Raw genomic sequence first — 23964 nt, 5'->3', positions numbered from 1 at the left:
TATATAAAGTTTGCTAACATTAGCCATATCAAACCAAGTCAAACTGTAGCAGAAAAACACCTGAGTGTACTGATTTAAACAAGAGTGTGTTTTGTTGCTTATGAGTTCAACTTTTGATGTTTAAGAGAAAGAATTTCTCATTTCTTCTCTCAAAAGTAACATAGTCTCATCTTAAAGATGAAACAGAACAAGGGAGGATGACATAAAAAAACAAAGTCTTACCGTCATAGCCAGGAGTTTGCCGTAGGTGAGGTGTGCAGGAATGTGGTCCGGCTTGGCTCGCAGGGACTCTTGGTACCAGTGTTCAGCTTCAGTCAGCTTGTTTAGTCTCATGTAGGCCTCTCCTGTGAGAGCAAAGTGGGGGTCGAGTCAGGGGTCAAGCTGTCAGAGGTTAAGAAATCACACATCTGCCGATTGTTCTGCTGAGGATGACAGAGTGGCAGTGAGGCCAGAAACTCAACCCCAGACGCCATGTTGTCTATAAATTTCATTTATTTTCACTTGTATGGTAATATCTGGCACTGAAGAGACTGCAAGTTAACCTTTGTTTAAAATGCCATGTTCATACTGAATACTACATGACTACCTTCCGTATCTTTTACAACAGCAAACCTTTCATACAAAGTCAGTAATAATGTTTCGCAAGAGGTTTTGATTTCTTAAAAAAATAAAAAAAAACCTCAGTTCAGTGGGTGGCTTAAACAACTATGGGAGAATATCACTGAGTCTGTAACACTCTCTCACTCTCACTCATCTGTCAGACATCATCTCGTACCTCCCCCACCGCCAAATCTGACCCTCTGCCTGCTAACACCTGAAAAAACAATGACCTGTTTCAAAGCCATCCAATAACACCTGTGCTATTGCAAGAATTTGACAATATCGGATGGTAATTGGACACAACACAGTTCAAATCAACATCCTAATGTATCTAGGGGAACAGACTGAATGCATCACAGGTGTTAAAATTTCACTACCAAATTTCATGAGCTGGACAAGTTGTTTAGACTAGAGCATACTGGAACTTTAATTCTGTGGGGATCAGGTTTAGTCACTTCCCTGATAAGAAACTGTGATAAGCAACAGGTGACACATACACACCTAATCACAACTCAAGGACATTTTTAATGATTTGACAACACACTTTCTCCTTGAATGAGCGATGACACTGTGTAATGATATCTCTTGACACATAGGCATGTAAAAAACATCAAATTTAAGATGTAACTTCCTTTTATTGTAAAAAAAACCCCCCAAAAAACAAACACTTTGAGGATTAAGACCTTTCCCCTGGGATGTAAAGTAATCCATGAGAATATATTTTCAAGATGATATCCATTAGTACAGCTTTACATTTCAGATTCAAGTGTTAGATATCTGTGGTATGGTCCTTGTCCTTATCAACAACCAGAGCAAAATAATGGATTATAGGATATCAAAATATCCATATCTCCCTGTTAATCTACATACTGATGCTTCTATATTCCCGTGACTTTTCAGAGACATTTTTACTATCTGGAAAAACATTTCCAGAATAAAAACTTGATAGCACTGGAGGATAATATAAGAATAACTAAAGTTTCTGTTAACAAATCCTTAATGTGTTTACAGACAGGATTATCTGAATTTCAGAGGTACTTAACATTTTTAAAATGTAATAGAGCTGTATGTATACAGTTCTATTTTGACATGACCTCCATTTGTTGATATGGCTAAAAGCAGCCAAAATATTTTTCTCGCCTTCCTGGCAGCAGACCTCCATATGAGATTAGCACAAACATCAACGTGCAATTAGAAGTGACATTGAATCCAAGGAGCTGAAAACCAGCTCCTCGGAGTGGAACATTCCTCAGCCCACCAGAGAGCGTTGGAGTGAGACCAGCGGGGCGCAGATTACCACCCAGGTCTGCTTCTGATGAAAGGTTCTGCTCCTTGGCGTCTGACAAACAGCATGAGAGCGGTGCAGCGAGCGAAACTGGAAATAGATACGAGCAGGTGTGCCAAATGTGCAAATTCAGTTCAGTGAGGAAACAACGTTAAGCTGCAGGAATCACACATCTCTGGCTCAGTGCCTCCATTACAGACGCTGTGCTGCTCCTTAACGGTGACTGGAGCTTTCATCAACATTTTGACATAATCTCAGTAGCTCTGTCAAATTGCATTTTGCCAACATACAAGCCAACCCATGGCACTACCAAGTCTGGATTACAGACGTCCAAGGTTTCAAGTGTGCTTGTACGTGTGTGTGAGAGAGAAAGCAGGGGGGGGACAAGAGATTAAAAAAAAGCAAAGGCGCTGAGAGAAGCTATAATGAGCCTGCAGCAGCTGTTCTACAGCTGTAATCGAACGAGATGGATTGTTCTGGTAGGGAAAAGCAAATTAATTCTGTTTAACATGCTATTTAATAAATTACTATGGTCTGGTCATAACAGCATAAAATCTAATTATATTTGTCACAAAATCAAAAATTAGAGTTTAATGTCTATCTGGCTCTGATTTACAGGTTCTTTTCTTTGTATTTTACAACCACTTCCACCACCAGCTACAGAAAGTTAATGAGTGTAACCTTGTTTTCGTAATCATATTTATCAAGCAAGGGCTTAAAGTAAGCCCCAGCTTTAGGATGCACTACTGGAAATCGGAAAATAGAGTTAACATCTTCTGAATTCTGGCAGCGCTAGAGGTATGACAAATGTTTGACCTTCTGTTTTCTATATATTTAAATGTTTAATCATTCAGGAGCAAAGAAATATAGTCAACAACATTCAGTCTTTTGGTTTTGTTACAACTTTATTGCTCACAGGTGGTTTTTGCCTGTGTTTCTGTGGCAAATACTGAAAAGTCAAGGATAATACAACTGCAAGCCCTGGGCTAATGGAGCTGTAAGCCCTGGGTTTGCTTGTGATGAGTAATTGCTAATGCTGGTTCTGTTGGACTCTGCTTATCCAGAAGATATTTGTCTTAAAAGGCTCAAATAATAAATAACAGAAAAATGAAAAAATGCATGATGTATTATAGGAAACTGCTCCAAAATACTCCCAAAAATAACCTTTTACCCTCACTTCCGCTATATGTTATTTCACACTAAAAAACAACAACAGCTTTTGTGCTTCAAGTCAGGAAACAAAAGCAGCTCTTACCCATCATGTTGTAGAGACTCTGTGGTGCAAATTGTCTTGGCATTTTCTGTATTGCTTCTTTAAACACGGAAAGGGCCTCCTGTGAATGAAGCAAATACAAAAAAGAAGGTGGGGGATGTTTGCATTAGAGACCGGAGAGACCCCGCTAGAGAAACTGGCGCTGGGGTAACTAGTCATTCCTCCCCTGCAGCCGGGGCCCTGACACAGTGAATACACAGCGTGGAATTGGGGGTCGCTGAGAGGCTGGTTCATACAGAGCCGAGCAGAAAGGGTCTATCCTCAGTGTCACGGCTGTTAAGACGACTAGAGCGGTGTCACATATTCACTCTAGCATGTATAGAGAGTAGGTACAGTTCCTCACATTTTAAATGATAGAAGGAGCTGTAACTACTTTATTGCTGAGGCAAATGCTCGAGTTAGAGGTCGGAGGAAGTGGGACTCCCCTCCCTCTCCAGCATGCAACAATTTTTCAAAAGCCTTTATTGAATCTGCAGTACCACTTCTTCATTCCTGATTGAATCAGCAGCATCAGTGCTTGTGTACAATATAAATGTGCAGCATTGGAAAAACAGTTACTTAAGCCAGTACTGTAGGTCTTTAGGGGCATGAAAGAGAGTGAATTTGTTGGAAACAGCCCGAGGATTATCTGCGCAAAACATTGTGTCCCCTATGACAGAGGCAATTTTGGAACATGTCCATATAAAACCGAGCATTTTCTCAGTGTCCCCCAAAGGCTCCTTTGGCAACTGTCTGCATTTTATCTCAATTCACCATGGTTTTATATTTTCCAGCATGTGTAAAGGAGCACTCCTTGGAATTTCATGATAGCATGTGATGTGTGTTTCTTAGACAAAATATGCCAGAAATATGTATAAAGAATATAGAAACCACCAGTCAAAAAAAGATTTGTGCATATAAATTATAGTACATACAATCATGATATTTTATACTTCATATTTTGAGCGGCCAAAATATACATTATAAAGATATAAACAACAACATTTTGTAGGAATGTCATCTTCACCTTGTGCATGGTGATTTTTGTAATTTAATATTGTGTTGAGCTATCACTGAATTCCCGACTTTATCACTAAAAATACACACACAAGTTATTCCAGCTATTCAATGAGGCAATAACTAGCACAGCTAAGTCTGAGATGCACATTTTTGCTGGTAAAATGATGTTTAAATTAACACAGTGGGATACTTTGGATGCTTGCTGTGAATTAAAAGCTGCATTGCTAAGATGCTAAAATATTTTGAAACATTCATGCATCTCTTAGGTGAAATTTATTTTTCCGCAGTTGGGGGCATTACCTCCTGGTGTCCCTGCTCATGGAGCTGCTTGCCCAGGTTGTACAGGCAGCTGGTGACGGAGCTCTTGTGGGCGTGGGGGTCCTTCAGGTTCTCATCTGGGATGTCAGCGCAGGTTAGGAAGGTTCGCTTGGACTCATCTAGGCGACCCTGATTCATCAGGATGATGCCTGTGTTCAAGTAGGCCGCTGTAGGGAAAACAAAACAGACAAAACAAGACACAGAGCATGACGTTAGTTCAGGCGGAGCACTGACATTGCACTGCCATTAGCTGACTGGCCATTAGCTGACTGGGATTAGCTGTTTCATTCAGTCTTGATGATGACTGGCTCATTCACCAGTTGTGCGGCTATCAGCTGACTAGTAATATCCAATCATATATATGTCATGTCTGCAATAATGCGGCTATTATAACCTGACTCTTCTCACCATGTCACTGCTGATACTTTATCAACACAGCTTCCTCCCAACCTCCTCCTTAGTGCTATTTTTCAGTTTTGTTGATTTAACTAATATTTAATGTTCATGTATGTGTTTATTAAGCAGGGGGGTTGCTCTCTTCGTAGAATCCTCGATGCTGCTTAGATTCTTTTGAGAGCTCCCTAAGAGAGCAGAGCTTTTTTCCATAGAGTGTAACCCTTTGCTATAAATGGTCAAAAGCGTCTGTGACTGAACCGAAGTCATGTAGAGCAATAGTGCTGACAAGTTGAGTAATGGCCATTTTGCTATGAAATACACCTTAGGGGTGGAACAATGAACCACTGTGGATCTTATTCATGCTCTACGTTTGACCTTTGCATGCATCCCACGGGATACTTTGGATGCTTGTTAAACTTTTTCTTGAGTGGTCAAAGACAACATCTAATAGTCAATATGCAGCTGGAGAGTAATTAGTCTCTGTGGACCCGCCTCTCTAAACAACTCCCTATCAAGTCTGGCTGCTGGAATAAATTAACTTGATACAGCAGATCAATCTGGAAGGCTCCATTATAGGGTGTTGCCGTATAATCGAGTCATGAGAGGGTGGTTCAGAATCAAACCACCTTTTTTTTACATTTCTTCCTCTCCTGTCCTTGGATTTGTTATCTCAAAACCTTATATTATTTTATTCCACATCCTTACACATCACAGTTTTATCTATCCCACATGGTATTGCACTCAATGCTCAATATCTAGACTAGTTTTCCACTGCATGTATCTGCACCGAAAGGAAAACAGATAAAGAAAACCACAGATGGACAAAAGCAAGTCTTTTTCACCAGCCTCCCAAACTGATTTTTTTATGCATTGTATGCATAAAATGTGACAGAAATCAATAGTGCTTTATCACATACAGGATAGCTCTGCATATATAATACAACAGGCTACAGTTTGCGCGACGTAGCTCTCATTAGGCAGTGAGTAATGGTGTAACCTTGAAAAACACTGTCACATTCTCATTCTGCCTTCAATGTGTCTGCTGCTTAGGGTAATTAATTAACCTTGTTATCGGCTATAACAGATTGGATAATTGCACGCTGAATGGAAATTTTCTAGTCTAACTGGGATCTTGATTGGGTCTATAATTAATCCTGGGAAGAAAGGAAGAGATGTTTAAGATTTTCTGTTTATCTGTCATTGACTGATGCCTAGAACAATGGGGAGCTAATTTATTGCATGATCAGGTAAGATTGTGAGTGATTTGTACTAATTAGGGAATGAACGTGCTGCAGATGACACTGTATGGAAAATGTAATTGCAGGAAAAGCAGCCAAATTGTGGTGAATGGAAAGGAGAGGAAGAGAGATGAGCAAAGGGGGAGAGACACACCAGACACTGAGAGAAAGAAGTAGATATAGAGAACGTGGGAGGCTTTAGGAAAAAAAATGAGTGTCATGGCCTGAATTCATAATAAATGACATCATGCAGTTGCTTGATCTGTTGACATGACTTGACTCTGAAAGCCAGTCAGATGGCTGTGTTGAATGTTTAATTCAGCTGTACACCCACTGCCCTTTGCCACCTATTCCTCTCTTTCCACATAACCACAGTCTGTGCTCACTGTTGCCTGGACACAGCACAACCACAACCACAAGAGCTGGAGATTGTCAATAAAAAGAAGAGCTGTACTTACAAGCCAGAGTTGGCCGACTCCCAATGGCCAGCTTATAGTAGTGGAGCGCCTCTGAGAACTTGTTGCTCTCTTGTAGCAGCAAACCGCTAGTACAGACAAAAGGAATGACAGTTCAGCAGGTTAGAGCTTAAAAACTAAAAAGCTGGGGTGTTTTAAGGTTAAACACATCTGTTAGGATTTGACAAGAATACAAGCAGGATAACAAAGAGGAGGAGAGGGGGAGATATTTAGATCTTAGCAAACCACGGACATTTGAGCACACTGTGATTATTGGCTGTGGACGCTTTGTGTTCCCTCAGGCTAATACAGCATCATTAATATTGCTGTCAGACAGAAAGCACTCCGGGGAATACAAGACAAGGCGGCACTTCCTCTGAGAGAACAGCTCTGATCAATGGACACAAGCGTGTACAAAGAGAGCTCCTCCATTTGTTCATGCACACTCAATTGAGAGAGCTATTTGTGAAGACACAATTTGCAGAAAATCACGTATACAAGCACTACGGACATTTTAAAGCCTTATGGACAACAGTTTGATTTAAAACAAAATCACAAGTGAATTTAGTATTAATGATGAAACAAACAACAACAAAATAATCACTAACACACAAAATGATAAAACACAAACTCACAGGTTATACAGCATGTCAGCCATGTTGCTGCGGTAATAGAGGGCATTTCTGTACGCCTGTTCAGCCTCCTCCATCTTCCCCTGGCTCTTTAGGACATTTCCAAGGTTGCCCCATGCTGATAGGTTCCAAGAGAAAAGGTTAATCAAAGCAAAACGATTAACAAAAACAACTTTTTATGAATCTTAAAAGGCTCTTAAATTAAAGCAGCAGGAGAGAAATGTCTGTGGCAAGTCATAAATTTCTGTTGTTATTCACAGACACTCGCTGCTATGGGTTCAGTGTTTTTAACCTCTGAGGAGGATGTTGTTCTGCTGCTGCAGCTGGTATACCAAGGCATTATGAGTAAATAGAGATGACACACCAGGGGAGCTTTGTGTCAAAATCACCACTCATTCCTATGAGAGTGTGTATGAAAAGGAGACCACCACGGTGCTATTGCATAGCTAATAGCATTAGTGTTGAATGGCATAGTGCAGTAACTGACAGATGAAATAAGGTTGCTAAGAGCTTTTGTATATTTCGTGCATAGACTCTCGAGTCTGAAAATAAACTTAGAGGGTTTGCTGGAACAAGACGAATTGCACCGGATGTAGAATAACAGTGGTAAAGGGTAGAAGAGTGCACTTTGATGCCTAATATTTAGTAGCAAACATAATATACTGATTGATAAGTTATTTCATAGACTGCACAAACCTGCCAATAGATATGATTCAACACAATGAATTTCTCAACAAATGTGCAAGTAAATGCACACAGACAATGTGATAATTGTGCATTTATGGTGTTATGTTTTAATGCACAAGAGAAAATGATTATAAATAACCTGAGATTTTGTTCCTTCTCTCTACTTGTCATGTAGAATAGGAAGATAAAATCCTGCTGCTTTTGTTGACGTGTTTAGAGAGCTAAAATATGCACTGCGCCTTTAAGCAATGTATTTATTTAAATGTTGAAAATCCTTCCATCTGCGTGATCCCAGAGGAATATTCAGTATAAATAAAGACAAACAGCAGGAAAAAAACACGAGCAAAGCCTCCTTCACTCAACTGTGCTCCCAGTTATGCATGCATGTTTAGAAGACTTTATGAAGTCTCTTTTACTGTAAAGCGTTTGTGTATTGTGAAATTTCACAGTTCAAACAATTCAATGAGCGTGTCTGTATTTGAGGTTGGGTTCCGTTCAAATCTCATATTAGCTTTAATGAATGTGAGTCGGGGACATTGCTGCTGCTCTGTTCGGCTGATGGCCTGCCAAAACAAACAGCTGTCATGCCTCAGCTCCTCTGCAGAATCTGAAAGGGAAATTAGCTAACACAACGTGTCCTGCTGTTGCCTTGAAAGTCCCTGCCCTGCGTCTCTCTTCAGCAGAGCTGAGAACAACGCTTTGGATAGGAATTCTGTGTCTGATGACCTTGAATTTAAAGGCTGTTGAATATTTCATCTCCTGTTGAAGGTGCCAATCAGAGACGGGTGCCATGGCAGTGATGGTGCCCTTCCAAGTGAGAAAGGGCATCTCGTGTCATTAGACAGAGTGAATGTTGGGTGTAAGAAGAAGAGGGATAAAGACATAAAACTTAGTTGTATTCATTGTAGAGAGTTCTGAAGAATTAAGTTTGCCTTGAGCAGCACCATCTATACCAGTCTCATTGTTTTTTCTAGGGCACAAAGTTTAACTTGTATACTCTAAATTGTATATTCTTTGGTAAGGCTGAGTGATGAAGAGAAGACATATTGAAGCAGCTATACTTTGAATTATTCAGGGCTTCAGTAGACTGAGAGAGGCAGCGCACATTATCAAATTCAAAAAAATTCCTCAAACCTCACTCGCACTATTCAGACATCCAAATATGATGGGTAGAGAGGTTTTGATGTGAGAAAACATGTTTTCTCCATGTGCATAAAAGTGCGAATGTGCGCATGTTAGAGCAGTTGCACCTGTGTGCATGCTAATGGGAATAAAAGCATGCATCTGAGTTGAGTCTTACCTTTAGCAGGATTGACATAAATCCCTGACTTGTAGAGCATCTCCTCATTTTCCCAGTCCCGGTTCCTCAAAACAGTTTTGACACCAAAAAGAAGAACCAGGGCTGCGCTGCAGTACACCAGCATCGTCCTGGAGGACCTACGTCGCAGTCGGACGTACAGGGACCTCATCCCCACTGCCACCAGCAGGCAAAAGCCCATGCTGGGGATGTACAGTACTCTTTCTGCTATCACAAACCCCACATAGAAAAACAGGTTTGTGGCAGGGAGGAAAGGGATAGCTAACAGGCCTAGAGAGAACACCACAACATTTTCAGAGGTGGGCAGGGGAATCCTGCTCTCATAGTGCTTTTTGGTACCATTTTGTGCACTGTTAATGTGAGTGTTTGTGTGGGAGTTGTTCATTTGTTCATGTTCGTGATATTGATAACTGTGTCCATTACTGTTCCCATTCCTGCCATTGGTATAATGATACGCTTTACCATTGGTTTCCTTGCCCTTGGCTGTCTGGTGTGTCCACAGGCTGAACCAAGCCAGCAACAGCAATCCAAGGTAGAAGGCTGCTGTATGAAAGTTTCTCCAATCAGCAAGGCTTCTGATCAAAGGCAGGGCATCCATTGACCAGTCAAAACTGAGTGTGTGCGGGCAGAGGAAAAGCCAAAAGTTGATGGCAGGCAGGTAGAAAAAGGTTAAAGTCCTGGTGAGCAGTGAGTGGGAGTCGGCTGCTGGGTTGTCAGAGTTGGAGAAGTTGGGGGGTTTGTTGCCCATCCAGTAGAAGCGGCAGGCCAACAGGACGGCTCCCCAGGCTGCCAGCAAAAACACATTCAGCAGCAGGTGGACGTTATTTCTCTGAAAGACAAAGAAAACACAGAGACAGGGCTCAAACCCTCAATCCACTGGAAAGGAAAGGAATGACTGAAGGAGAAAATATACTGCACATCTGAGAGCAAACTAGTTTTCTGGGTGATTGTAATATTTATGACTCTTGGTCCTTACATTTACTTTGACCCAGACTTTGGATTTGAAATTGATGAAAGGAATGTCTGATCTTAAATCACTTCACCTCAAACATCTCAAGAATTAAGTGGCCACTATACGGCCATAATAGCACATCTGTGTAATGTGCCATCTGGAAAAGAAAGAGCGTTCAATGACAATTTATTAAATAAAGTATTGACTAGCTTTGATATGTATTTCATTAAAAAGTTTTGTTTTGGCTGCTGTGATCTTTTTGAAAACCCATGAAGCAAGAACAAATCAGTTCAGTGCCATCCTTTTCTTTTTATTATTCAGACTTTAGAGGACAACAGAGAGGAAAAAATAGCACACAAACGTCTTTTATTAAAGCCAGAAACATTCACATAAACTCAATTTATTGATTGTTTATGCAAAAGATTGACCTGACATCATAACTTTCTATTCATGCACAAGTTTTTTTTTTCCTCTGAGCTCCATCGCCTCCACAGACATATCAAAACAAACACAACTATATGAACTCCGTGCATCATATTACAGATTTGATATTAAACACTTTCCCAAATGCTGTCTGGAAATACTTCTGAAATATTTATAGTGTGTCTGGTTGTTTAATACTTGGCAGGGCATTGAAAAACGACTGGACATATTTCCTCACAAGTGTATTCCACTATTAGGACCAAATGACCTTTTTTACTGTTCATGTTGGGAATTCTAAAAAAAAAAAAACATAATAATAATAATATCAGCAGCCACCTGTGTCCTGCAGTATTGACTCACTTTCTCAGAAAGAGAGCTACTTGAACCATGCCTGAAAAATAGATTAGACAAAACATAGATTATCAATAAATGAACTATACAGCTGAGGTTCGTTCCATTAGTCTCAGCTGTCTGAATCAAAATCTCCAAGGATTCATGCCATGTGTTTCCCTTTATTCATCTGATAGTCCTACATGTTTTCTCAGATGTAATCTTTTTCATTATTCAAACTTAAACCCAAGCCAACAGAGACTAACCTCACATTACCTTTATTTGATTTGATTTAACCTGGAGTTTCATTGAGATTAAAAATCTCTTTTACAAGAGCGTCCTGGCCAAGACAGGCAGCAGCACAATTAACAGGGTTGCAGACATAAAAAAATATAACAATTTACAATGAAAATAAAGAATAAATTACAGAAAATATTCAAAAAATATTCATCAGTATTCATTGCAAGTCATCAACATCTGGGATCAAACAGGGGCAATATGAGTCAGTCAAAACATCCACAGCCAGATATGTCTGCCTCCAAGTCATTTAGAATTACTTTAAATGCATCCAGTGAGACCAGCTCCTTAAGATTCAGGTAATTTTTCCAACTGATTCCAAGCAGAGGGAGCCTCATACTTTTTCCCAGTTCAGTACGGGCTTTAAGGACAGATAGTAGGAAAAAGTTCTGAGAGAGAAGACAATAACTTCCCATACTTTTCTTTTATGCTGGTGGATGTGTGACCTCTCTCCATCTCCACATGCCGAAGGGCACAAACATGTCTCATTTGTGATCATAAACTTCAAACCACCACTGCTTTGGGGATGTACTATTGATTTCCTCGCCTGTCCATTGTCATTTACAGATTGCATCTGTGAAGAGAGGCTTCGGTAACCTCTGGGGATGTCTGACGGCAGAGGAAATGCTCTCCTGTCTGCTGATGATCACTGCTAATGAAAAGAACTGCAGCCACAGGAAATGAGACTGGAAACATAGGAGACAACACCATGACACCACCGTGAAAATGATCTGTAAACAACTAATTATGATACTTGCTGTGGGGCAATATGGGGTGTGGACACCATTGCAGGAGGATATAAGCAATCCAATACAACAACTCTGCAACAAATTCTTCCCATGCAAAGCTTCTATGCTCAGTGTTTGTCAAAAATGTGTTGGTTTGTATAAAACTCTAGCAATACTCCTCATAATATTACAGTATGACTGGAATGACATCTTAAAACTGTAGGTCATAGAGAAAGAGAATGAAAGAATATTATTCAAGAAATAAAGGAAGACTTCCTCTCCTTAATGGTTCATTTCACAATGTTTTTGCAGAAAAGAAATCCATTCACTCCAGTCTCAAGATTGATACTCTGAGGTGCTCAGATGAGCAGCTAGCACACTTGTCTTGCTAAGGCATAACATTCTGGAGCTGAATATTGGTATGCAATATTCGTGTCAGTTTTTGAAATGTCACAAGCATGAAAAAAACCCCAACTTGTATAAGGTCAGCTCTGTCAAAACCTTCAGGGGAGACCTGACAACAACCCATAGTGATTCAGTATTTTGTGAAGATATGCCACTGCTGAAGAAGTCGCTCAGTCGCTTAGCAACAAAAGGTCATCTTTTCAATCCACATCACCATTTCTCATTAATACTGCCAAAAGCATTACGGTCAGGTCCTCTTAGACATCTAGGGGAAAATGTGGACTGAAAATACTAGAATTATGAAAAATTGTTATTAGATGTTGTTAAATAAGGCTATATTAAGAGCGTAGAGTCAAAGTGATCTATGCAGAGACCTAATGGATGAACCAATTCGTGATAATGAATCTAGTTTAGCTGGAAACCCACTATGACAACAGAGGCTCCAGCATAAAAACAAAAAACCCAGCTAGGCAACTGAATACAAAACAATGGACTCTACGTCAAACAATCACCATTATCTCAATGGTATTAAAAGTAAAAAAGTACTAACATCTGTTGGTGTACACAGAAACAAGTTTCAGAAACAGGAACCAAAGTGGGTATTTTTCATGTGGAAATTTAATGTGAAACTGTGCCAGTTCAAGTAAAAGACTAGAACAGAAAGCAAAAAGATCATGAAGCAAAACTATGTTTAAATGTTCTAGTAAAAAAAAAGAAATAAATAAGCCACATTTCCTGTTGAACAAATGTTAGTACCATGACTATGTATCATTTTAATTAGCCCTCAGTGACACTCAGGAATGCTGATTGTGGGATAACCCACTGAGGCTTGCTTAAAAGTAAATAAACACATGCGTAAGGACTAGATGAATTAAACTCTTCTATACAGCTTAATGTTTTCAATCATCTGATAAACAAAAATCTGACAGTGTCAATTTGACAACTTTGACAATACAAAGTTCTTAAAGTGCTTCAATTGTTTGGGCATGTGTGCATCAATTAAAAATTTGATAAAGGAGGCACTTACACCAAAAGAAACATTACATTAATAAGACATGAAGTGGACTGAAGTGGTCTGTGAGGCCCAGCAGCTGTACTTTGTGCAGACTTTGCCAGAGAGGCTTGTTGAGCTGTGTTAATACGTCTCAATCACTGCTTCAGGGAGATCCAGCTTGGATTTACAAGGCTCCTCGACAGGCTTTCATGTCGCCTCTCAGGCCCAAGCATGGACTTATGAGACACCACCTCAAAGTTAACTTACAGTAGAGCACTTTGCACGAGAGAGTGGAAGAAAAGCCTCTATTTTTGGAGAGGCCCAGTTGCCCAAAATTGGGTGTTATATGGAAGGTGCACAGTGCCTGGTTCCCAACCAAAGACAGATCTCCTAATTTCTTTGTTGTTGATGGCTGATTTTTGCAGCATATTTGATTCTGCAGAGTGGCTTTGCTCCTGCTGTGATGAGACCACCATCCGTAGGGCAGTGGGACAACAGGTGAGGTTCGCAAACTGCTGATGATCCTGCTGCCTTCAGAGCTGGTGACGCAGCCAAACTGAGAACAGCCAGTCAACCTGTCCTGTGGCATCAGAAAAGTCAAATGTCTGTACACCAAAAAGATAACCCATCATTTCAAAGACAGCAGAGACACATGGAGCCTGTGGCAGCTGATCCAGACCATCACAGACTATAACCCTCCACCACAGGCCTGTAACGACAACATCTCTCTGCTGAACTCAGTGACCAGGTTCTGTGCCTTTCCTCAGCCAGTGTGAAGAAACCACTCTCCATGATTACTGCCAACAAGGCTGCTGGTACAGACAACATACCTAGTCGTGTGTTGAAAGACTGTGCAGAAGAGCTCAAGAATATCCTCACAGATGTCTTCAACACCCCCTTGAGTCAGGCTGTTGTCCCCACAACCAACTGGCCATTTAGTGCAAAGATAACAATCTTTCCCTATATGTAGGGAAGACTAAGGAGATTGTTATTGACTTCTGGAGATCCCACACTCAACACCCCCTGCTGACCATCAACAGTACTGCTGTGAAGCAGGTGAGCAGCACCAAATTCCTGGGTGTGTTCATCGCAGAGGACCTCTCCTTGACTAATAATACTGCATCACTGGCCAAAAAAGGCCAGCAGTATCTCTATTTCCTCTGGAAGCTAAAGAGAGCAGGAGCCCCAGCACCCTTTATATGCTCCTTCTACCAAGGCATCATTGAGAGCATTCTGACCAGCTGCGTCACTGTGTGGTTTGGGAGCCACACTGCCTCCAACCGTAAGACCCTGCAGTACATAGTAAACGCGGCTGGGGAGATCACTGGTGCCTCATTCCCCTGCCTCCTGGACACTTACAACACCCGCCTGGCCTGCAAAGCAACCAGCATTGCGTGACCCCACCCATTCCTCACACAGTCTCCTCAGTCTCCTGCCATCTGGGAGAAGATACCGGAGCCTCCGAGCCTGCTCCACCAGACTGGGGAACAGCTTTATCCATCAGGCTGTCAGGATGCTGAACTGTCTCCCCTCTGCCTCCAAGAAGTCTGGACTGTAACTCACCCATTCCACCCCCTACATGTCCAACATCACCAGCCATAAGAACTTTTTATACAAATATATACACACAGACATACACGCCAACACTCAGCACCAGTCACTTTGTACAGAACACTACTCTGAAACTGCAAATTACTCATCCTGTGGATGACATATTACTTGGACACTATTACTTCTTATCATTACAGTTTTTGTTCTTGACCTGTGCCTTGTTATCGTCCCCCCTCAGCCCCCAACTTAATTTATAAATATGGAAATTCTTAGTACTCTTTTAGTATTATTTATTTTTAAACCCTTTGTTGTTTTGTTTAGGACCTGTATATGCCTACACCGGTGTCTGAGAGAAATGGCATTTTGATCCTCTATATGTCCTGTACATATGGCAGAATTGACAAAAAAGTTGACTTTGAGTCTTTGAAATAATTGAATTAATTTTAAATTAATTTTCACAAAAAAAAAACAACAACAAAAAAAAAACAAGCTGGAATGTGTTTGTGTGTGTGTGTACACCTCTGAAGGCCTGAAAGTGCAGTAGTTCTTTCTGCCTCTTTGTTTCTGACGAGAACCTGGCACTGCTCCCACACATACTCATACCTGGCACTGTGACAAACAGATATGTCATCCTGACTCTTCCCAGACACAGCACACACTCAGACACCAGCACCTTAACCACATCCATATGTCGACAGTGCGGACTGAAGCGGTGTTTCATTTACATGCTTGTGCTGTACTTGCACTTTGAGATTTCCTTTTTTTTCTGAGCAGGATAAAGTCTTTGGGCAGTACTGAGAACATAAAACAATCCTTTGATTGCACCTCAGCACACATTTGTAACCCCACTGCTCCTCCTCTTGGCCTACTTCGCCAACTGCTCTGACTTTCTAAGGAAAACATGTGAAGACAAACAAGTATATCGGCAGTGAGCAAATAGTAAGGCTCTAGAGATGTTCTGAAGGGTACACTTATGGGGGACAACATAAACCTTATGTGTATTATCTCTTGTATAAACAAATGTGTACATCCTTCCTAATATGCCTGTGGTTAAAATGTCTACCATTCAAAAGCATAAGTTCAATTACCAGCCAGGCAACGGCTCCCCTGGTGCCACGGCATTATTATTCAGGAAAACCAAGGCATTCCAGTTTTGTGTCTTTTGTCTATAATCCAGTTTAGTTCAAAATAAGTGGTTTAGCACAACCCCGTAGGAGGCATGAGGGCAGTGTTTTTTTCTTCCCTTTTGTGTTTCAGGCGCAATCAGTTCAGAATTGAAACAGTTTAGCTTTTATAAGGCAGGCGTGTGAATAAAATATCCTTGGAGATGAAATGCAAAACAGGCCAATTACGGAATCCCTGTTTGTGTCTGCCTTTTTTTCACTCAACACTTTGATTAGCTTGAATTGACTGAGAAGAAAACTCAATCTAAAGTTTTTTCTTCTTCTTCTTCTTCTTCTTTTTTTTCTTTTTACATCCTTAAGGGTGTTGTGAAAGAAGTATTGTGGCAAAATAAATTGGAAAGAGCTCACAGAGAAATTTAATTAATTAGTTTGGTGAAAGTGCTCTATTCTCTGGGCACACACAGGCTTTTTTTTGCATAATTGGCTGATGCACACCATACCATTTTTCAAGAGCATTTTAAGAACAATCCATCACATGACACATCTAACTAGCCCATCAGACTGCAACACCGCGACTGGCTCACACTCCAGCAAGCACCTCAGAGAAAATCAAATGAAAGAAGAAGTGGCATGTCTGACCTATCCCCTCCTCTTCATCATTACTGAGATCAATTGTCTGCAGAGGGCCTTTCATCAAGATCCTGCTTCACACTGATAGACTTGTAATGGAAGCGAAAATGAGCTCAGGTACCAATTAAAGAGTAAAACCACCTTCAAAGCCTTCAGACACACACACACACACACACACACACACACATAAAGCTAAAATTTGGTAAGAACATAGAAGCCTTTAAAAAGTCTGAATACATCTTTCTAAAGGTTTGATGGATGGATATACTCTCTGCTTGTGTCCTTGCTCCTTGACTGCTGGATCAACTGATCAAGCTTGTGGTTGATGAACCACAAATTCTCCATCTATCTTTTTCTTCCTCTTATCAGCTCCAGCTGTTGTAATCGCCTCTTCTCAGATGGTAAAAGAACCTTTGGGTGTAAAAACCTGATTGTTAGCAGGCAAGACAAGATAAGAGTCCAAACATTTCACTTCCTAACAACGTGTTCTGGATGACCAACAGCTGGCTCATGTTTTCAAAATGTGATTGAGCTGATGTCTGACAATTTGCTCTCACACAAAGAGTGCGTAAGCTGTTGCACTTTGTAATGGCCAATTTCACAGTCATTTATGCAAAAACTGAAATAGATTTGGGAAAATTGTCTGGCTACATTTTAATACTGGTGGTCATCTACATCACTGATAAAACAATAACATTTTATTGCTTGTAGAAAAAAGGAAAATACAAGTGTTCAACAAAGACATGCTGTAAATTATTCAATACTTTTCAGTGAGACTGCATCTTATTCCCAATTCCTTGAAACAGAAATACATACATATTTCTTGTTGAAAGTTAGTTTGTCTGTACAGTAAATTTGTTGCTAGAGCAAATAGCCAGTTAGCTTAGCTTAGCTCACAAAAAGAGCAACAAGTAGTTTTTACACTTCAATTTTTGTACTTATTGAACAACTGACATATGACATGTTAATTAGTAAATTTTTGAGGTGCTGGTAGGTAAATAGGTAATGCTTTATTTTACATGTCCCCTAATTTTATACTAACTTCCTGGAAAATTTTTGTGTAATTTGCTGGTATTTAATGGGTAATTTTTAGGATATTTGGTACAAATTATATGAAAAAACTGAAAAAGTAAGTTGGTTTAGTTGGTAAGAACCCACTCATTATATGCTATTTGGGTTCAAACGTAGATGTTCTTTTTCTAAATCTCTAGTCTTTTGACAATTCTTTAACTGACAGAAAACGCTTAATTTTCAGTGTGTAGTTTTGCATGCTAAACCTATTATTAGCATATTAATTTTTTTCAGTAATTTCCTAAAAGTAGCTGCTATGTAATTGTTAATTCTTAGGACATTTCTTTGTGTGTATGTAATTTGGTATTACGGGAAATGTGCTTGTTATAAAATTTTAAGAAACAACCGAATGTGCTAATATGCAGTTTGACACACAAAAGTTTACACTGAAAACTGAATATTTTTATGTCAGTTGAGGAAAAACTACCAACTAAACTACCTTTTCTGTTTTTTTTATTACAATTTACACTGAATTGCACCACCCTCTCTGTAAAATGTGCAAATTACTCAGAAAATTTCCAGGAAATTAGTATAAAATGAAAGGACCTGTAAAATAAAGCGTTACCAGTATATATTTTCACCATTTGACAGAGAGCCAAGCTGGCTGTTTCCACCTGTTTCTAGTCTTTGTGCTAAGCTAAGCTAAGCTAACCGGCTGCTGGCTGTGGCTTCATACTGTATAAGAGTTAGTGAACACCTAAGAAGACCCAAAGTCTCATAACAATTTTTTAAAGTCTCTAGCAAATCATACTGTGAATCATCTCAAGATACATACAATAAATTCTCATTCCTCAATTTCTCATATAGTTAAGATTAGCTACATGGATGCTGTCGTCACTTTAGGATAGATAACCCTCTATAAATGACTGTGTAGCCTCAGTACATGGTTTACCATGTACTTTAAATCAAGTGGACCACTGCTGGATCGCGGGCCACATGGTGCGAGGGGTCATGGAGTCAAACCCCACAGTGGACCTGCCGCGCACTACTGATGATCAAAGCTTTTAACCCATGTGAACCCATCAGAAAACCCACCGAGTCAGCTGGTCTGGCTGGCGGATAGACAGAGCACAAAGATGGAGGGAGAGGATCTGCCTCAGAGACAGCAAAGGCCTGGAAATAGGCCAGTGATGAGCAGGGAATCAATTTGAGGTAAAAACAGACATTTATTGACTGTGAAACATTTAGATAAGAGAACTGAAAATATACAGTTTCAGCGGTGAGGTTAAGAGAGGTTGGAGAAAGTGGGAAAGAGACCGACATATTAGAGAGAAGGGCTACGGACAACATACATTACTGTAACTCTGCATTATGTGGTGCCTATCTGAATGAAAGGTACTGACAAGTTAAATTTCTCTGCTGAATGTGAAAAGAACAACATTTTCTTGTTTAAGTTTTACTGGCTATCTCCTAAGACCTACTGTGAAAAAAAGAAGGAAGAAGGAATTTAAATGTACGTGGTCAAAGCAAATAAATCTGAGCAAGAAAATTTCCGACCAAGACGTTGTAAAACATGCCAGCTCATGCTCTCTTGGTCAGCTTTTATTAACCATAACCATTGAACCAACACAGGATCCATTTCTCTTGAAACTTTCACTCAACATTCCAGCTCGTCTCACTCTGTCTCACTTTAACTCAACCTCTTTAAACACACTTCTATTAGATGGCCCAATCATCCTTCAAAATGTCTTATTTTCATGCTGAAGCCAGATAACCCTGATTTAGGGGTCAGAAAAGGTCTTCTCTTTCCCAGTGCCATAATCAGAGAACATTTATTTTGTCATCAGTGGCAATCAGACATGGAAATCTATAGATCTATAGGGGAATACACATCTCATTCTGTCCAACCAGAGGGTGCCTCTAGAGGCGATGAAATCCAAACTTTTGTTTGGGAGTAAATAGAGAACTGTGATATAGGTAGGGAGGAGGAAGATGAAGGAGGGCCTGAGGGAAGGAACATAAACAGCTAATCAATGGAAAACCCTTACATTTGCCAAGTTCTCAGTGGTTACTGAGACTTGAGTTGATAAAATGTATGGCAAAGTATCAAAACGTTTCAATACATTTTCAAAAAGTAATGACAGTTTGTCCTCTTGAAGTTCAACCCATTTGACCCATTGAGAAAAATCCCTGCGCCATTTTGTCTTTCTGTTGTTTTTCAAAAATATATTTGCCGGGTCACACAGCCCCACAGTCACATATCACAATTCATTAAAGTAAGTGAAAAGTACAGAAAATTAAGCAACTCCGAATTCATTTTCATTAGTACTCAATACAAACTGCAGTCATATTCTGAACAGGCAAAAAGGTCAAGCAGACCAAACAATAAGAACATAATGACAATGGAAAACCAAAGTCTACTCAAACCCTTAACATTTCAGAGGGGATATTTATTGAGTGAAACCACAGTAATGGTTTAAAAAATAAACTGACTTCCTGATTTCTGCTCTTTCGTTTCCAATATTTATTTGTACTATGAGGGCCAACTAGACTGTGTGACCACTACTGCAAATTTGCTGTGACAAGATGCTGATTCAAGCTCTACAGAGGGGGATGAAATTTGGGTTGGAGGTAAGTGCTTTATGCTCCATGCTGCTCATGGTCTCTTAAGGACTTCCATGATTAGTAAAAAAAAAGAATTTACAGTACCAGAAGTGTGGATTTACTGTTCCAGGGAGGAAACGTGTTGCCAGTTGCATGTTGCCAGTTAGATGCCAGAAACTAGATTTGTCTAGTCCATGCATGGATTCCCAGTCATTACTGCGCATTTGGGAGATCAGACCCATTGTATTGCAGGGTTTAGAGAGGTGGTAAGCTCCTGCAGAACATGCATGAAGGAGAGGGACAAAGCCAAGGCTGGGGTCAAAAGCTGAGCAGATAGACTGTGAGAGGATTGTCAGATGCTGGATATGCAAAATTGCTCCAATGCATTTTTCCTCCCTGAACCACTTTTTGAAAATTGCTATCTTGTGTGTCACGTTATGGTTGACCACCACATCTCAGTGACAGCATGCCATTTGTTGCTGTTTATACTGGCTAGTAATGCGCACGAGAGGAGCTCAGCAAACGTAAAAAGATGATTTGTGGTGTGGGACGATGATGAACAGCAGAAACAGGCATCAACCATAAAGCAGTTGAGTCCAAAATTCACTCTCAGCAGAATCAAATCAAATGATAATGTTTTACTTATAACCAACAGAAGAGAGGACGGGTGACTGAGTTTATACAGTATGTGTGTTGTGCAGGAAAGGAAAGGTGAGAAGGAAGATGAATGGAGTGCAACATTTCTTTGTGAGAAAATGATCAGGGAATAATGTTTACTATGTTCACCACATTAGTTTAGTGTGTTAAGATGCTAACATTTGCTATTTAGCAGTGAACAGCTGATAGTACAGCTAAGTGCAGCATGACTGGAATTTCATTAGCTTTGGTATTTGGTCATAAACCAAAGCATTGCACAAATTAAACATTTTGACAAAGTGTTGAAATGTATTCCTAGAATCTGTTCCCAGAGTCAAAACTAAACATGGAGAAGCAGCTTTCAGTTTGTATGCTCCACATATCTATAACAAACTCCCAGAAAACTGCAGGTCTGCTGCAACTCTCAGTTCTTTTAAATTACAGCTGAAGACTTTTCTGTTTGCTACTGCCTTTTATTTAATCAATGCTAACAATTGAGGGTTAATATCTCACACTGCACTGTAACTTTTATTCTCCTGTTTTATCTTATTCTATTTGAGCTTCTTTTTATTTCCAATGTAACACTTTTTAATTGTATTTAAATGTCTTTTTACATTGCCTTGTGTTGCTTATATATTCCGTCTTGATGCCTTTGATGCTCTATGTAAAGCACTTTGAATTGCCTTGTTGTTGAAATGTGCTATATAAACTTGCCTTGTTGAACAGCAAGAACACATGTGAAACGTACATTTGGCGGCTTTTTCATGGAGCTCATTCCAAGTCATAAAGAAAAAATATGTATTTGTGTGCAAATTTCAACCAGAACATTCCATTTGGTTTATTACTGGGTTGAATGTGGTGAAATTGCTCTGTTTTTTCAGTTGTGGTTGTTAGGAGCTTATCTAGGTCAAACATACACTGTTGGACTCCTCTGTTACCTCTACATTGTGTCCCATGTTTGTGTATTGCCATAGCATGGCTTTTGTTGTTTTCGTGGCTGTCATTGATTTTATCGTCATTAGATCATAACAATCAATGGCGATTCTTAGTAATTCCATTTTTTTCTGTAACTTCAAATCCTTTTAACAGTACATGAAATTTATTCCAAGAAGAAACATGATTCTGAATCATGTTTTCTGTAACTTTAAGGCATTATTAGTAGTTGAGACATAACATTAAAGAGGTTACAAAAATGCGGTCAATGGTGTTCATTTTCCTCTGCCAATTCACTGAATATCCAATAAGCAGAATTAACTCAGAATAACATACCACTGCTTATTTTGTAAAGTAATGAAGGCAAAGATTAGACTCGTCATCATAAAATGGTTATAGGATCATAAAAGTCACTGAAAGACTGTGGAATTGCTTTAATTTGTAGTTTTCAGCATAGACAGTAAATCAAAGATGGCCACAGAGAGGGAAATACAAAGGGCACTACAGAGAGAATGACATAAAATAGAACAAACAAAAAGAAAGAAAGAGCCTGAGTGATCAAATAGAAAAAAGAGAAACCTTTAATGTTGTGAGAGTATGCTGAGCATGCCAGACATCTCTCTGTACAGTCGGTCTCTGAGCCTCCACATGTCTCCATGCAGGCTTGGCTTCACACCAAGGCATGATAGCTCAATTCTACACCGGTATGCCCCGAGATTACCAATGGATCTGGGGTTTGAGAGAAGAAATCCCAGACGTGCTGGCACAGACATCGTTGCGTCTCCTTTTGTGTTTCACTCTATCAATCTATCTATCTGACAGGATGTTTAGATGCAACATGTAAACCTTTGAACATCTAATTAATTAGATTCATTCAACTCTGTAGAGGGTTTTCGCAGCCAGTCTAGGTAAAATATTATGCTTGAGGTAAAACAAACTGCTATGTAAATCTGTATAAATACTATAACAACAACCTGTAGTTAAGTTATTTGTCTTAAAGAGATGCTCTGGTTGAGTAGACATAAGGGTGCTCGCAAAAGCAACCATTGATCACACAGAATCAAAGGATTTAATGAACGTGAGTCTTTATACTACTGACATTTCCTATTAAAAATCCTATTGTGGAGGAGGATTCTTTCCACTATTGGCATCCATGTTTACAACCGGTGGATTGTCCTATGTGGCTTTGCTTTACCACTGCGATAATCATTCCAGTGTGTCACAGTAGAGAAATAAGAATTGGGTGTGGGCCAGAGTCAATTTAGTCCTCACGGTTGACTGAATGTTTAAGGACAAAAACTGCAACTCAGCAGCTAAACAAGAAAGAATGGAAAACAATTAAGACTGTATTTTAATAGCAGAAATGAGGGGAAAACAGCTGAAGAGCAGCACTCAGTCTTTCACGGATGCATTAGCACGCCCAACATTCTGCATGTGCTTAATCACTGAGGTTATTGAAATTCAGTACATCGCAAGAGAGAGCTCCCTGGCTGCTCATTTATCACTTTGTTTAACGGTTGCTTTGATAGTTATGAAACAGCGTATAATACGAGAGGGCAATAGTATACCTAAAGTGATACTCTGGGTGAGACTGAGAAATGGGATAAATAGAAAAGACATGTGAACAAAGAAGGAATGAGTGGAAGAGGTTTTTGGAGTCGTTCAAGACTGTGTCCAAAGAGACCAATTTGTTCAGGGGATTATTCTTCAAAATTCACAATGTCTTCTTTGTGTTCTTTTCATGGATTCATGATCATAAAATCATGTCCTGATTTAATGGATAATACAGCCGTTACAAAAAGCATAAAATGGCTCTCCCTGCACTGATCATTAATATGAGTCTTGTATCAGGATTCTATCTACTTTTATGTAATATTATGTATTTATACACAACTTCAGAGTCTACACTGTGATTCAAAAATGATCCAATCTCATGTGACTATGCATCCTCTTCTTCCTAATACACAGTTCTATTGAAACATAATAGGGGTCACCATGTGTGCTACATGGACACGACTATGACGGCATTATAGTGCCAAAATCTGAGAGCACAAATGAGATCCACAAACGCGGATGTAGAGGAGCCGTGCCTGCAACTCACACAGCTGTGCACACATATTATTTTTGCAAGCACAAAAAAAAAAA

At 39.8% G+C, this 23964-nt stretch overlaps 1 protein-coding gene across 1 annotated transcript in view; it reads right to left on the bottom strand.

Moving 5' to 3' along the window:
• Positions 1 to 23964, bottom strand: part of tmtc2b (transmembrane O-mannosyltransferase targeting cadherins 2b) — a 97145-nt gene that overhangs the window by 22292 nt on the left and 50889 nt on the right. Inside the window, exons 3-8 of the mRNA XM_042412727.1 lie at positions 9184 to 10030; positions 7200 to 7314; positions 6568 to 6653; positions 4458 to 4642; positions 3141 to 3219; positions 223 to 344 (exon numbers count right to left, since the gene is read on the bottom strand). Coding sequence (XP_042268661.1) covers positions 223 to 344; positions 3141 to 3219; positions 4458 to 4642; positions 6568 to 6653; positions 7200 to 7314; positions 9184 to 10030 — 1434 coding nt within the window. The remainder of the gene's footprint in view (positions 1 to 222; positions 345 to 3140; positions 3220 to 4457; positions 4643 to 6567; positions 6654 to 7199; positions 7315 to 9183; positions 10031 to 23964) is intronic.

Source organism: Thunnus maccoyii, chromosome 5 (genome assembly GCF_910596095.1).
Source record: "Thunnus maccoyii chromosome 5, fThuMac1.1, whole genome shotgun sequence".
Classification (NCBI taxonomy): domain Eukaryota; kingdom Metazoa; phylum Chordata; class Actinopteri; order Scombriformes; family Scombridae; genus Thunnus; species Thunnus maccoyii.
This window is presented reverse-complemented; position numbering and strand designations above follow the sequence as displayed.